Here is a 13,925-nt window from a genome sequence, read left to right as displayed (position 1 = left end):
TGGCTCTGAATTGCAAAATGTAATTAAAACTTCATTTTAAAATGCATTTCACAGTTTATCCACCCTAGGAAGAGCTTTTTACCATATGAACTTTGCAGCTGCCACAGAGCACAAAAGAGGTTGTGTTTTTCATGTAAAGCGATACATAGTTCATGGAATGATGGTATTGAGGAGAGTGAAGATAAATCTCATAGACATGGCAATCCTATTTGTTAAAATGTCACATTTCTTGGGAATGGTGTCAGAGGCATGAAAAATGGCTTTAGAAGAAAAAATTACTTGTGGGAGGTTTTGGTGGCTATAATGTGTTGGAGAGAAGACAGGACCAGTGTCTTCATTTGCTGTTGACATTGGGCTGATTTGCCCAAGTGTCTGCGTTAAAGAGTGCAATTTGGGATAATTAACACATGCCAATTACCAGCATAAGTTAATTAATTGCATTTTATTCAGCACTTTTAGGTATACTATGTAGTTTTGCTCCATTTCAGGTTGCCCAATATTTGTCTGGATTTTCTATTTCTTGTTAAATAGGTCTTTTTACTTTACTTTTATTTTACTTCTCTTAAACAGTAAAAGGAAAACTATGACAAGCAATACTTGGGGAAATTTGTCTAACACTTTAAGGGTTAAAAAATAATTTTTCTTAACCCCTTTGACAGATGAGTAAAAGACTTGGAGGCTTCAGTGACTTGCTCAAGGTCACTCAGAAAGTAGGTGCTGTTGTCAGAGGTAGGATCAGACACTGTGTTCCCAGCACCCTCTCTTTCTCCATTGTCCCAGATGCATAGAATATGTGCTGCATTCGTGAAGGGATAGCTGTGGCCAGTGTCACTACACAACATCACACTGAAATGTGCTCATGTTTTGTGTGTGTTTCTGTCTCACTGAGTACTCTCTACAAATCAATGTAGATTTCTTAAAAAATTTTATTGGGGTATAGTTGATTTGACAATATTGTGTTAGTTTCTACTGTACAGCAAAGCGAATCAGTTATACATATAAAATATCCACTCTTTTTTAGATTCTTTTCCCATATAGGTCATTATATAGTATTCAGTAGTGTTCCCTGTACTATACACTAGGTTCTTTTTAGTTATCTATTTTATATATAGTTATATAGTAGTGTGTATATGTCAATCCCAACCTCCCAATTTATCCCTTCCCTCCTTTCACCCGTGATAACCATAAATTTGCTTTATATGTCTGTGACTCCACTTCCATTTTTGTAATAAGTTCATTTTTACCATTTCTTTAAGATTCCACATATAAGTGATATCATATGATATTTGTCTTTCTCTGAGACAGAGGTGGTCTCTAGGTCCATCCATGTGGCTGCAAATGGCATTATTTTGTTTGTTTTTATGGCTTAGTAATATTCCATTGTAGATATATACCACATCTTCTTTATCCATTCCTCTGTCAGTGGGTATCTAGGTTGCTTTCATATCCTGGCTATTGTAAATAGTGTTGTAATGAACACTGGGATACATGTATCTTTTTGAATTATTTTTTTTTTCATATATATGCCCAGAATTGGAATTTCTGGATCATATGGTAGCTTTATTTTTAGCTTTTAAGGAACCTCCATGTTTTTCTCCATAATGGTTGTATCCATTTATATTCCCATCAACAGTGTAGGAGGTTTCCCTTTTCTCCACACCCTTTCCAGCATTTGTTGTTTGAAGAGATTTTTTTTCCTTTTCTTTTTTAATTGGAGGATAATTGCTTTACAATGTTGTGTTGGTTTCTGCTGTACAACAATGCAAATCAGCCATATATATATATATATATATATATACACACACACACACACACACATGCACTCCCTCTTGAGCCTTGCCTCCACCACCACCCCACCCGTCTAGGTTATTACAGAGCACCACGCTGAGCTCCCTGTGTTATATAGCAGGTTCCTACTAGCTAGCTATTTTACACATGATAGTGTATATACGGGGCTTCCCAGGTAGCTCAGCTGGTAAAGAATCTGCCTGCAATGCGGGAGACCTGGGTTCAATTCCTGGGTTGGGAAGATGCCCTGGAGAGGGGCATGGCAACCCACTCCAGTATTCTTGCCTGGAGAATTCCTATGGACAGAGGAGCCTGGTGGGCTGCAGTCCATGGGTTGAAAAGAGTCCAACATGACTGAGCGAATAAGCACAGCACAGTGTATATATGTAATGCTACTTTCTCAATTTGTCCTACCCTCTACTTTCTTAGTTGTCCTACCCCACTTGATGATAGCCTTTCTGATTGGTGTGAGGTGATACCTCATTGTAGTTTTGATTTGAGTTTCTCTAATAAGTAGTGATGCTGAACATCTTTTCATGTGCCTCTTAGCCATCCATGAGTCTTTTTGGAGAAGTATCTATTTAGATCTTCTGTCCATTTTTGATTGTTTCTTTTTTTTAATTGATCTGCATTAGCTGTTTGTATATTTTGGAAATTAATCCCTTGTTGTTTGATTCATTTGCAAATATTTTCTCCCATTCTGCAGGTTGCAATGTAGATTCTTATGTAAAATTTAACTGCAGAAAAAACTAAGTTAATACAGTAGCTATGATGACATGTTTAAAAGCACCTACTTTTTCTTATATTTTCCTATCGTCTGCAATAGTGGTAACAGAAGAAATGTCAGAGGACATTAGGAAATGGGAAAGAAGCAGTGTCATTAGTAATTATTTGCTTTTAAAAATTCTCATGTGCTTCTCAGGCCCTTACTTTGTTCCTGATTAATTTCTTTTTTTGCTTGTTTTTGGTTTTTAAAAAATATTTATTTATTTGACTGCATCGGGTCTTAGTTTTGGCACATGGGATCTTTGTTGCATCTTTGGGATCTTTCATTGTGGTGCACGGATTCTCTAGTTGTGGTGCACGGGCTTAGTTGCCCTGCAGCATGTGGGATCTCAGTTCCCTGAAGAGAGATTGAACCTATGTCCCCTGCATTGCAAGGTGGATTCTTAACCACTGGAGTACCAGGAAAGTGCCTGCATTTCTCACTCAGTAGTTAGATCTGAGCCAATTTGACTAAATAAGTTGTCTTTACTATATATAATGTGTATAAAGTATACACTCTACAATGCATACTCATTTCTGTCCCCACATACATTTCATACATAATGCATGCATAAGCATAGTCCTAACAATAAACTATTAAGAAATATAGTACTGTATGCAGAGAATTCTAAATGTTATAAACCATTTCACGTGCAAAACATTCCGATTTTTTTAAAGTATTTCCATTCTATTTACATATATTAAAATATTTTGGTCAAGTTTAAGTTTGCTAAATTTCTGCCTGGAATTGTTTTTGAATGATTTCACTTTAATTCACTAGTATTCATAGGAATTAAAAGGATGCAGTTCCAAGGATCCCAAATGATTATTTGGGGATGGCTTTACAAAAACACCCTTAAGGTTGCTGCTGCTGCTGCTGCTGCTAATCGCTTCAGTCCTGGCCGACTCTATGCGACCCCGTAGACGGCAGCCCATTAGGCTCCCCTGTCGCTGGGATTCTCCAGGCAAGAACACTGGAGTGGGTTGCCATTTCCTTCTCCAATGCATGAAAGTGAAAAGTGAAAGTGAAGTCGCTCAGTCGGGTCCGACCCTTAAGGTTAAGCCACCATAATTAGAATAGAATACTCATGTTGAAGCCAGAAAGTGGGTCTTTCTCCTTGCTACATCCTAGTGTCTGATATATGGTATTTAGACACTTAACAAATATTTGGTGAATGAAAGAATAAATGAAATTATTCTTCACTCCATTACTTCATCTAATTAAGAGCATAAAAAATGTATCAAAATTGCATCCTTTAAAGAGGTGGGCAAATTTGGCATGAATAATCAGGGCTAAAGAGAATAATATGTGTTGATAGTCCATCCCCTGTGCTCTGCCTCCTCTTTCAGAAACCCTCAGGTAAAATTCCTCTGCCTTCCATGGGGAGAAATTTTCAGAGAGATGTGCTGTGTTCCTGCACTTAATTATCACTGTGCCCCTAATCATACTCTAGGCCCTGGGTTTCCATCAAAGCCCTCTGTTTTGTTAAATACATAATTAAGCAGAAAAAGACTGAGGCACAGCACCTGTCTGTTGCCCTCCCAAGGGCTTGGAGTTTGATCAGTAAATAGCTAATGCCCAAATACCTTCCAACCATGTCTCTCTACCCCACCTTCGTTGGTAATGAAAGAATTTTGTTGTCATAAAAATACCTACAGCTACTCTATAGTCCACGGCAGAGAAAACTTCCTTGGAGGCAGGTGGCAACAAGACTCTCCCTGGGTTGTCTTCTTCCATCACATATATCCTGTATCAGACCAGACCCAGAGGCAGGGCTATGATGACATGCCACCTGAAAATGTGGCTGGAGTTTTAACAGATAGTCAAGTTTTAGTAAGTGATTAAAAGGCACAAAGCCTTTGTGGATTAAAAACCCAGACAGCATCACGGAAGTGCTGGTGTTATTTTCTGACAAATGTTGACTTTGGGTGGCTGTAACTGTCAAGGGCACCCCCCTGTGATGTTCCCTAGGGTTACACCCGCTGCATTCCTGGGCACTTCCACCGGCCTGCATTTCCTAAAGAGAACAGATGGTTAGGGGAGGGGACTAGACACAGAAGCAGATTTATCCTGTCAGGCTGTTGTCTCCAGGCAAATGACCTGAAGCAGGTCACAAATGGTCACGTGACAACAATGTGGTTTAGAGTGTCCTAAGGCGATGGCCATTCATTAACCCTTCCCTCTCAGGGTCCCAACTGCTTCTCTGGGCTAGGCCTATCACAGTTTTGTTGTTGTTTTATGTGTACATGCACGTATTTCAAGATAAAATGCCTTATGTCTGAATGTGAGTGAAGAGTTACATATCTTCGAAAATATTTATTGCTTTAATAAATTAAAGGTGTCCAGGATTATGGACACCCTGAAGTATTTTATTTTTTTTATCATATATCATGTATTTACTTATATTTCCCTATCATTAAGTACTCTGACTCTGAAGTAATTGCATTTTGTATTCTCAAATGATAGAAATCCTACCTTTAAAGAGAAGAATGAACAGTTTTACAGGGATTGAAAGCCTGTTAAAAGCTAGAAAGCCCAGTGTCCTAAAAAAGGGTCACAGGACAGAGCCAGCATCTTAACTTGCTACCAGCAATCACAACAGCCCTGGGTTCAGAACCTTCTCCTTTATGCCCCCAAATTTCTGTTGTTGTTTTCCTGGAAGGCTTGTTTTCAGGATTCTCTTCTTTTTGTGTGTGTTGTCTGTGCGTTTTGTTACACGAGATACATGTTCTTTTGTGATGTGTCCCCATTATAGAAGCTGAAGTCCTTGCCCTTTCAATACAGATCAGACTGTGTGTGCAGCAGTGGACCTCAGAGAGTCTGTGAAAAGATGACCTAGTCCAACGTTAGCCTGGCAACTGTCTTGCTGTGAACGCTCACATCAAAAAGCTAACGTTGCCCGCCTCTGCCCCCCTGACTTTTTTCTTCTGTTACTTTATTTGGTTTGTTTTTCCCAGTGCACTCCTTTTTGTGAGGCCATTTCCCCTAATTTGCCTGTGTTCTGAAATATTCATACTTATAGGCACAGTACTGATTTTTTAGACACTGGAACCCTGAATCATCCCTGTATGGGTACAGAATGGGTGGCTGTTCTAGGATTGGTCTCAGGATTTTCTAGGGTGCTCTGAGTTTGGCTGATGTCAGGTCAAGCTCTACCTTCCATCTCAGGCTATTTTTAAAAGAGGCAATGAAATGGCAGTCAATGAAACTGAGACAGTGTAGCTTTATCGCTCAAAAGAAAATACATATACAAGTGTGTGTACACGTATATGTGTACCTATACATGTTGATTTTATGAGCAAAAAATAAACAGATATATATACAGACATATATATGTATGCATATATATTTATATTTTTTATTAAAATATTTTTAAAGACTCCATTTTATTTTATTTTATTATTTTTTAAACCTTTTGGCTGCATGGCATGTAGGGTCTTAGTTCCCTGATCAGGGGTACAGTTTGACTATCTGAACAGAGAAGTCCTACTGTTTTAGAAGTTAAGGTTTATCTCACAATTTCCAGTGAAAGGTTACGTTCTATTAAGGCCAAGCATCCTTTTCTAGGGCTTCCCTGATGGCTCAGTGGTAAAGAATCCGTATGCCAATGCAGGAGATGTGAGTTGAATTTCTGGCTTGGAGAAGGAAAGGGCAACCCACTCTTCTTACCTGGGCAGTCCCATGGACAGAAGAACCTGGTGGGCTATAGCCTCCATGGCATTGCAAAGAGTCGGGCATGACTGAGCAACTGAGCAGGCATCATTTTCTAACTTGCTTACATGTCTAGCTATAAACAGATAGATTCTTTAAGAAAGCTGGAGCCAGTTTAAGCAGTAGGGCAGGCTGAACATTCACAGGAAAACTTCCAAGCAGAGTACATATAAAATAATGAATAAAATGAAAAGGGACAAAAGATCATATTTTAAAATGCCTGTCTAAGCTGGTAGGAAAGCAAAGGACTTGCTCGGGGTGGCGGGGGTGGGTGGTGGTGGTGCAGAAACAAAAGAGAGAGCAGAGAAATGAGGTGTAGGGGTGACCCAGAGCTGCCGTTTTCCCACGTGCTTTTTTTTATTGCAGTGTAACTGATGTTTAATATTATGTAACTTTCTAGTGTACAACATAGTGATTCACAACTTTTAAAGCTTGTATTCCATTTATTAGTTATAAAATATTGACTATATTCCCTGTGTTGTATAGAATATCATTGTGGCTTATTTATTTTATACATAGTAGTTTATACCTTTTAATCCCCTTCTGCTACCTTGTCCCTCTCCCTGTCCTCTCCCCACTGGTAACCACTAGTTTGTTTTCTTTATCTGTGAGCTTATTTCTTTTTTGTTATATTCATTGGTTTGTTGTATTTTTTTAGATTCCACACATAAGTGATATCATATAGTGTTTGTCTTTCTCTAGTAGTACACTATCTATCCATGTAGTTGCAAATGGCAAAATTTCATTCCTTTTTATGGCTGAGTAGTATTCCATTCGGAGAAGGCGATGGCACCCCACTTCAGTACTCTTGCCTGGAAAATCCCATGGATGGCGGAGCCTGGTAGGCTGCAGTCCATGGGGTTGCTAAGAGTCGGACACGACTGAGTGACTTCCCTTTCACTTTTCACTTTCATGCATTGGAGAAGGAAATGGCAACCCACTCCAGTGTTCTTGCCTGGAGAATCCCAGGGACGGGGGAGCCTGGTGGGCTTCCATCTCTGGGGTTGCACAGAGTTGGACATGACTGAAGCGACTTAGCAGCAGCAGTATTCCATTATATATAATGGAGTACTGTATATCACTTCTTTATCCAGTCATCAGTTGACAGGCACTGAGGTTACTTCCATATCTTGGCAATTGCAGATGATGCTACTGTGAGCATTGGGGGGGCACATATCTTTTCGAATAATTGTTTTTGGCTTTGGGGCTTTATATCCAGGAGTGAAGGTTCTGGGTCACATACTCCTATCTTTAGTTTTCTGAGAAACCACCATACTGTTTTCCATGGGACTGCACCAACTTACACTCCCACCAACACTATACAAAGGTTTCCTTATCTCCACATCCTTGCCAACATTTGTTATTTGTGTTCTTTTTGATGATGGCCATTCTGACAGGTGTGAGATGATATCTCACTGTGGTTTAATTTGCCTGATGACTAATGATATTGAGCATCTTTTCATGTACCTGTTCATCATCTCTACGTCTTCTTTGGAGAAATATATATTCAGATCTTCTGCCCATTTTTTAATCAGATTGCTGTTTTCTGTTACCTGGAGGGTTTTAAAGGGTAAAGTGAGAAAGTGCTGGGGATGAACAGAGATCAATCAGAGATATAGCTTCCACCAGTACATAAAGGGAGTACTCCTTTCACTCCCCCCAAAAACACCCATGTGGGTGGACTCAGTAAAAACCTGGCCCACAGAAGGAGTTTTTAGAGATTTTATTTCTTCCTCAGTCTTGTCTTCTGGTGGAATGGAGGTAGTCAGGAAAAGAGTCTTCCATGAGAATCAATAACCACAAACCTGTACTTACTGAATTTAGGGGCCAAAATTCATAGCATCTGTGTGGTTCTAAAACCCTCAAACATCTAAGCTGTCACAAAAAGACAAATACAGTTCAATTCTACATATATGAGATACCTGCAGTAGTCACATTCATAGAGACAGTAGAATGGTGGTTGCCATGGACTGGGGGTAGGGAGCATCGAGGGGAGAGGGGATATTGTTGTTTCATGGGCATAGAGTTTCGGTTGTGCAAGATGAAGAGAGTTCTAGATATTAGTTGCCAAACAATATGAATGTACCAAAAACAACCAAACTTGACACTTCAAAATGGTTGAGGTGGTAAATTTTATGTTATATGTATTTTCAGTTCAGTTCAGTTACTCAGTCCTGTCTGACTGTTTGCAACCCCATGGACTGCAGCATACCAGGCCTCCCTGTCCATTGCCAACTTCCAGAGTTTACTCAAACTCATGTCCATTGAGTTGGTGATGCCATCCAACCATCTCATCCTCTGCCGTCCCCTTCTCCTCCTGCCTTCAATCTTTCCCAGCATCAGGGTCTTTTCTAATGAGTCAGTTTTTCACATCAGGTGGCCAAAGTACTGGAGTTTCAGCTTCAGCATCAGTCCTTCCAATGAATATTCAGGACTGGTCTCCTTTAGGACGGACTGGTTGGATCTCCTTTGCAGTCCAAGGAACTCTCAAGAGTCTTCTCCAACACCACACTTCAAAAGCATCAATTCTTCAGCAGTATGTATTTTACCACAGTAAAAACTGGTTTATAATTTTTAAAAATTTAGTTTAAAGTAGTCTCAAGTTAGTAATGCTAACTCCCTATAAGAAACAAACAACACAAAACAAAAAAAAATAGGAAAATACCCTCCAACCTAGAACTCATAATAATTTCCAAACAATCTAAGATCACAGTAATATTTTACAAGGAAATAATGAATGAGGGCCAGAAGAACCAACGAACTATAAAGTCAGAGTAAAAAGACAGTGGAAATTAGGTTTATTAACTACAAAGTTAAGATTGTATTTTTGATAATTTTTAAAAGATGAAGCTGAAAATATGATGAAGGAAAAATAAATGATCAAAATTAACCAAGGAGAACTTAAAAGTAACCAAATGAAACTTATCGAAGAAAAAATCTATAGTTCTTAATATTATAAACCAAACGGACGGACTAAGCTGCAGATTGATTCCACTGGAGAGAGAAGTAGTAAATAGGAAGATGAGACTGAAGAAATTACAGCTCAAAGACACAAATGGATAATGAAGTACAGGTATTAAGATCCTACATGTATCAACTTATATATAATAAGGAAATAGGAAGCAATATTTGAAGAGACAATGGCTGAAGTTTTTCAGAAACAATGGAAAATACCTTCCTACCCAGGAATTCCAAGCAACAAAATAAAAAAGAAATTCACACCGAGATAGCTCATAGGGTAAAATACAGAACAGGTGACAAAGATGGTACAAGTAATCTGAAAAACGGACAGATAACTTAAAAGGAAACACAATTACTTAAAGCTGATATAACAGCAATAATACATGTCAGTTGAAAATGGAATACCTTTAAAGGACTTAGGGAGAATAACTTTTAAATAGAATTATCCATTCTAATCCATTATTATAAATTATCTATTATATTAAATTATTCCTTATGAACGAAGGAATAAAGTCATTTTCAGACACATGAAACCTAAGTATTTATTACCAAAACAGACCCTCAGTAAAGGAAGATCAAATGATGTACCTCAGGAAATAAGTAATATTTTAAGGATAAAGATCTGACATGTGAGGAAAAAATGGTAAGCAAAGGAAAAAAGCAAAAACATTAATCTAAATATACACTGACCATGTTTTTAATAACAAAATAATATCTAATCACTGGGTTTTAAAAAATCAAGTAGACCCCACGTCCTGAAAAATTTAGCATATAACTTAGATTATATCTGAGGCTGAAGGATTTTAAAGTCCTTGTATTACTAGGAAGGAAGGAAGGAAGGTAAAAATATTTACTGTATTCGAAACTTTTAAAATTATATGCATTAAATATACAGGTTGAGTTTTCTACTGTAACCACTAATAGAATATAAATAGTATACATACCTTCCAAAGAAGGAGAAAAATAGAATATGGAGATGAAAATGAAACAATAAAAATAAATCAAGAAATTTTAACAGTAACTATGACAAAAAAATCAGTGGACATAGTGAATGTAAAAAATTGGGTTTACCATATAAAAAGAATATGGCTGGGTAAAACTCCAAACCCAGCCATATGCTTTTTATATAAGACACACATAAACTATAAAGACAAACATGTAAAGATTGGTATAGGCACATCAACATCAGGTAAAACAGCTTTTAAAACCCCCTCCCCAGTATTCACATTACAATGTAGAGCAGCTCAATATATGTTGATATATTTCATTTCACCAGGAAAAATAATAATTTGTATGCATGTGATAACATAGCTTCACAATATATGATGCAAAAATTGAAATACGTACAATCAGAAACTAAAAATCCACCATGATGGATTTTAACATACTTCTCATGGTAACCAATAGATTGAGAAATCAAAAAGTCAGTAGAAATATAGAATATTTGAACACCACCATTAACAACTGTAGTCTAATGGATATATAGAGAGCGTTTATATGGTAACAGCAAAACACAATGTTTTCAAAAACCTAATAAATATTTTTAAATTTTAAAAATATATATTATTTATATACTTTTGCATGTCTGATATATTTCACACTGTTTAAAAAGAATTAAAAATCATCTTATTGACTAAAGGTGCTACATATATTCCATATCATACAAAATATGATAAAAAATACATTATTTTAAATTCAAATGAAGCTACCCAAGACCTCAGAGCAAATGGTAGAGGCAAAATTTAAAAGAAGTTGTCTCTGGGTCCAAAGATTGTATTCTTCACACTGTGATGTACTACCTCAGTGACCATTATCGAGAAGCATCCTTGTATTTTATCAGTACAACCAGAAGATTCCTGAAGATTGCCAAGTATTGATCTGGATACCAGCTGCCAGAACAACTGCCTTTACCTCCATGTCCCTCAGTTTTCCCATTAACACTCGCTTCTCTGTTCTGCCACAACTGTAACATGTTTAATATTTTTTCTGCACAAGATTTTACAGTGTTTTTATCAAGATGAAGCATTTTGCCAATACATTCCATAGGAACATTAATTTATTAAATAGCAGACTGTCAGGATTTATCAGTCTGCTAACATGACTTTATTCCACTTTGCAAGATAGAAGCAATTGTAATGTATTGTTATTCTCATTGGTACTATGTTAATTCCTTCATCAATTCAGTGCAAGGACCAGTGTCTAGCCTTTGCAACATTGTTGGACATTTTCATTCTGATGACTGTAGCTACTGTCTGTTTATATAGTCAGTTATTTTACTGACCCTACACATCTAATATAATATGAGGAGGCTGAGTGGTGGACCTCAAAGAGACATGTCCATGTTTCAACTCTCTGAATCTTTGAAAGTGACCCTATTTGGAAAGAGGGTCTTTTCAGATGTAATTAAGTGGATGATTTTGAGATGAGGTCATTCTGGATGATCTGGGTGGGCACTAAATCTAATGACGGGAGTCCTCATAAGAAACGAAGGAGGAGACACAGACGGGCTTGAGGAGGCCATCTGAAGACACAGCAGAAATTGAATTTAGGCGGCTACAAGCCAAAGAAAGCCTGGAACCACCAGATGGTGAAAACAGCAAAGAAGGCTCCTCCTTGTAGGTCCTTGGAAGAAGCACAGCCTTGCCAACACCTTAATTTCAGACTTCTGGCCTCCAGAGCTGTCAGAGAATACATTTCTACTGCTTGAAGCCTCCCAGTTTCTTATAATTTGTTACAGAACAATAGGAAACTAAGATATAATACCACCAAACAAATAATATATGTATTACTATTACTTTTTTAGCATTGCATTTTCCAAAATTCAGATAATTCAAACCATCAGTCACAACAGCAAACCTCAACATTTATATGCGTGTTTTTATTCTCAGAATGAAACCAATTTGCCTTCCCTTTATATTTGCAGATAAATCTACCACTCTATCTACTGGTAAATACTAAGCAGTTGGAATTGACACCAACTGTGACATCATACCTTGAGGCAAAGCAGTGATACCTTTGAAGGTATTATGAAGGATTATGAATACCATTGGAGAAGGCAATGGCACCCCACTCCAGTACTCTTGCTGGAAAATCCCATGGGCGGAGGAGCCTGGTGGGCTGCAGTTCATGGGGTCGCGAAGAGTCGGACACGACTGAGCGACTTCACTTTCATTTTTCACTTTCATGCACTGGAGAAGGAAATTGCAACCCACTCCAGTGTTCTTGCCTGGAGAATCCCAGGGACGGGGAGCCTGGTAGGCTGCCGTCTATGGGGTCGCACAGAGTCGGACACGACTGAAGCGACTTAGCAGGAGCAGCAGCATGAATACCATGAAGGGTTATGAAGGATTAACTAAATTAAAAGAAATGACTTACGCAAAATACCTAGGGTACTAACACAGAGTAGGGACACAAAAATGGCATCAGTGACTTTTATTAATGTTTATGGTAAAACTTTCTAAATACTATCTAACGTGTAGTTAGTAGTTTTCTCTAGTGTTTCATTGGTCTGATGATTCTATTTATTTGATCATCCATGAATCATGAGATGGTTGACATTAATTGGTAGATGTTCTGCTTACCTATCGATGTGTGACATAACGGTTTTGGAGATGTCTCCTCCAGCTTCTTGCAACACTCGGATAATCTGAAACGGTGCACTTTGATTCCTTCCGGGATGAATAATAACAGGACAGCCAAGCTGAGTCTGGGCGTGAGCTGTTGCCTGCAGAACCTTTCTTTCACTGTCAGTCAGAGGCCAGGAGCAACCAATTTCCCCAATAACACCACACTTGATACTGGTTCCATCGGCTCCACAGAGAATTTCATTAACAAGGACATCAGTAAGCTAAGGAAGAGTGAGAATGAAAATTTATAAACTGGATTTTATCAACAGAGAGTCAATACAGTATGTGAATGAATTTATTCATTGAGTCACTCATTCTTTTAAAAATGTATAAATATATTCAACATTCGTTCAGTTAATATTGGCAAATGAGAAAGGCATTTTACTGGCAAAATCTCAAATTCAACAAGTTATTCTAAAAGAATTTTAGAGTAGTCCAGTGGTTAAGACTCTATGCTTCCAATGCAGGGGGCCCGGGTTCAATACTTCGTTGGGGAATTAAGATGATACATGCTGCAAATGTGGCCAAAAAAAAAAAAAAGAATTTGAAAAGTTATACATGTATATGTATAACTGAATCACTTTGCTGGACATCTGAAACTAACACAACATTGGTAATCAAATATACTCCAAAGAAAATTTTAAAAAAATTTTAATAAAAAAAAAAAAACATAAAAAATACAAGTTACTCTAAATCAAAGATTTAATAGTATCTTACTGTGATTATTTTACAAGAAATTCATGGATTTAGGAAGCTACATGGGGAAAAGTGACTTAAGAAGAGTACATACCTTGTACATTCATTCATTCATTGAGATAAAAATCCATAATTTAATCTCAGGGGCATGTAGAATGTAAAAAGACTGTCTTTGAGTCTGTGTCAACCGTAACAAGTAATTCTTTAATTCTCTATTATTTATTCTGTCCTTTACCCTACTGTTTTTGTTGTTTAGTTGCTAAGTTGTATCTGACTCATTGTGATTCCGTGGACTGTAGCCTGTCAGGCTTCTCTATCCATGGGATTTCCCAGGTGAAAATACTGGAGTGGATTGCCTTTTCCTTCTCCAGGAGATC

The 13,925-nt window shown here is 37.7% G+C and overlaps 1 protein-coding gene across 3 annotated transcripts in view; it reads right to left on the bottom strand.

The window, feature by feature from the left end:
- Positions 1-13,925, bottom strand: part of PTER (phosphotriesterase related) — a 75,847-nt gene that overhangs the window by 20,408 nt on the left and 41,514 nt on the right. For all 3 annotated transcript variants that reach the window (NM_001101282.1, XM_005214285.5, XM_005214284.4), the window contains one exon: positions 12,808-13,073. In NM_001101282.1, coding sequence (NP_001094752.1) covers positions 12,808-13,073 — 266 coding nt within the window. The remainder of the gene's footprint in view (positions 1-12,807; positions 13,074-13,925) is intronic.

Source organism: Bos taurus, chromosome 13, assembly GCF_002263795.3.
Source record: "Bos taurus isolate L1 Dominette 01449 registration number 42190680 breed Hereford chromosome 13, ARS-UCD2.0, whole genome shotgun sequence".
NCBI classification, from domain to species: domain Eukaryota; kingdom Metazoa; phylum Chordata; class Mammalia; order Artiodactyla; family Bovidae; genus Bos; species Bos taurus.
Note: the sequence above shows the minus strand (reverse complement) of the source record. Positions and strands in the feature narration are given on the sequence as shown.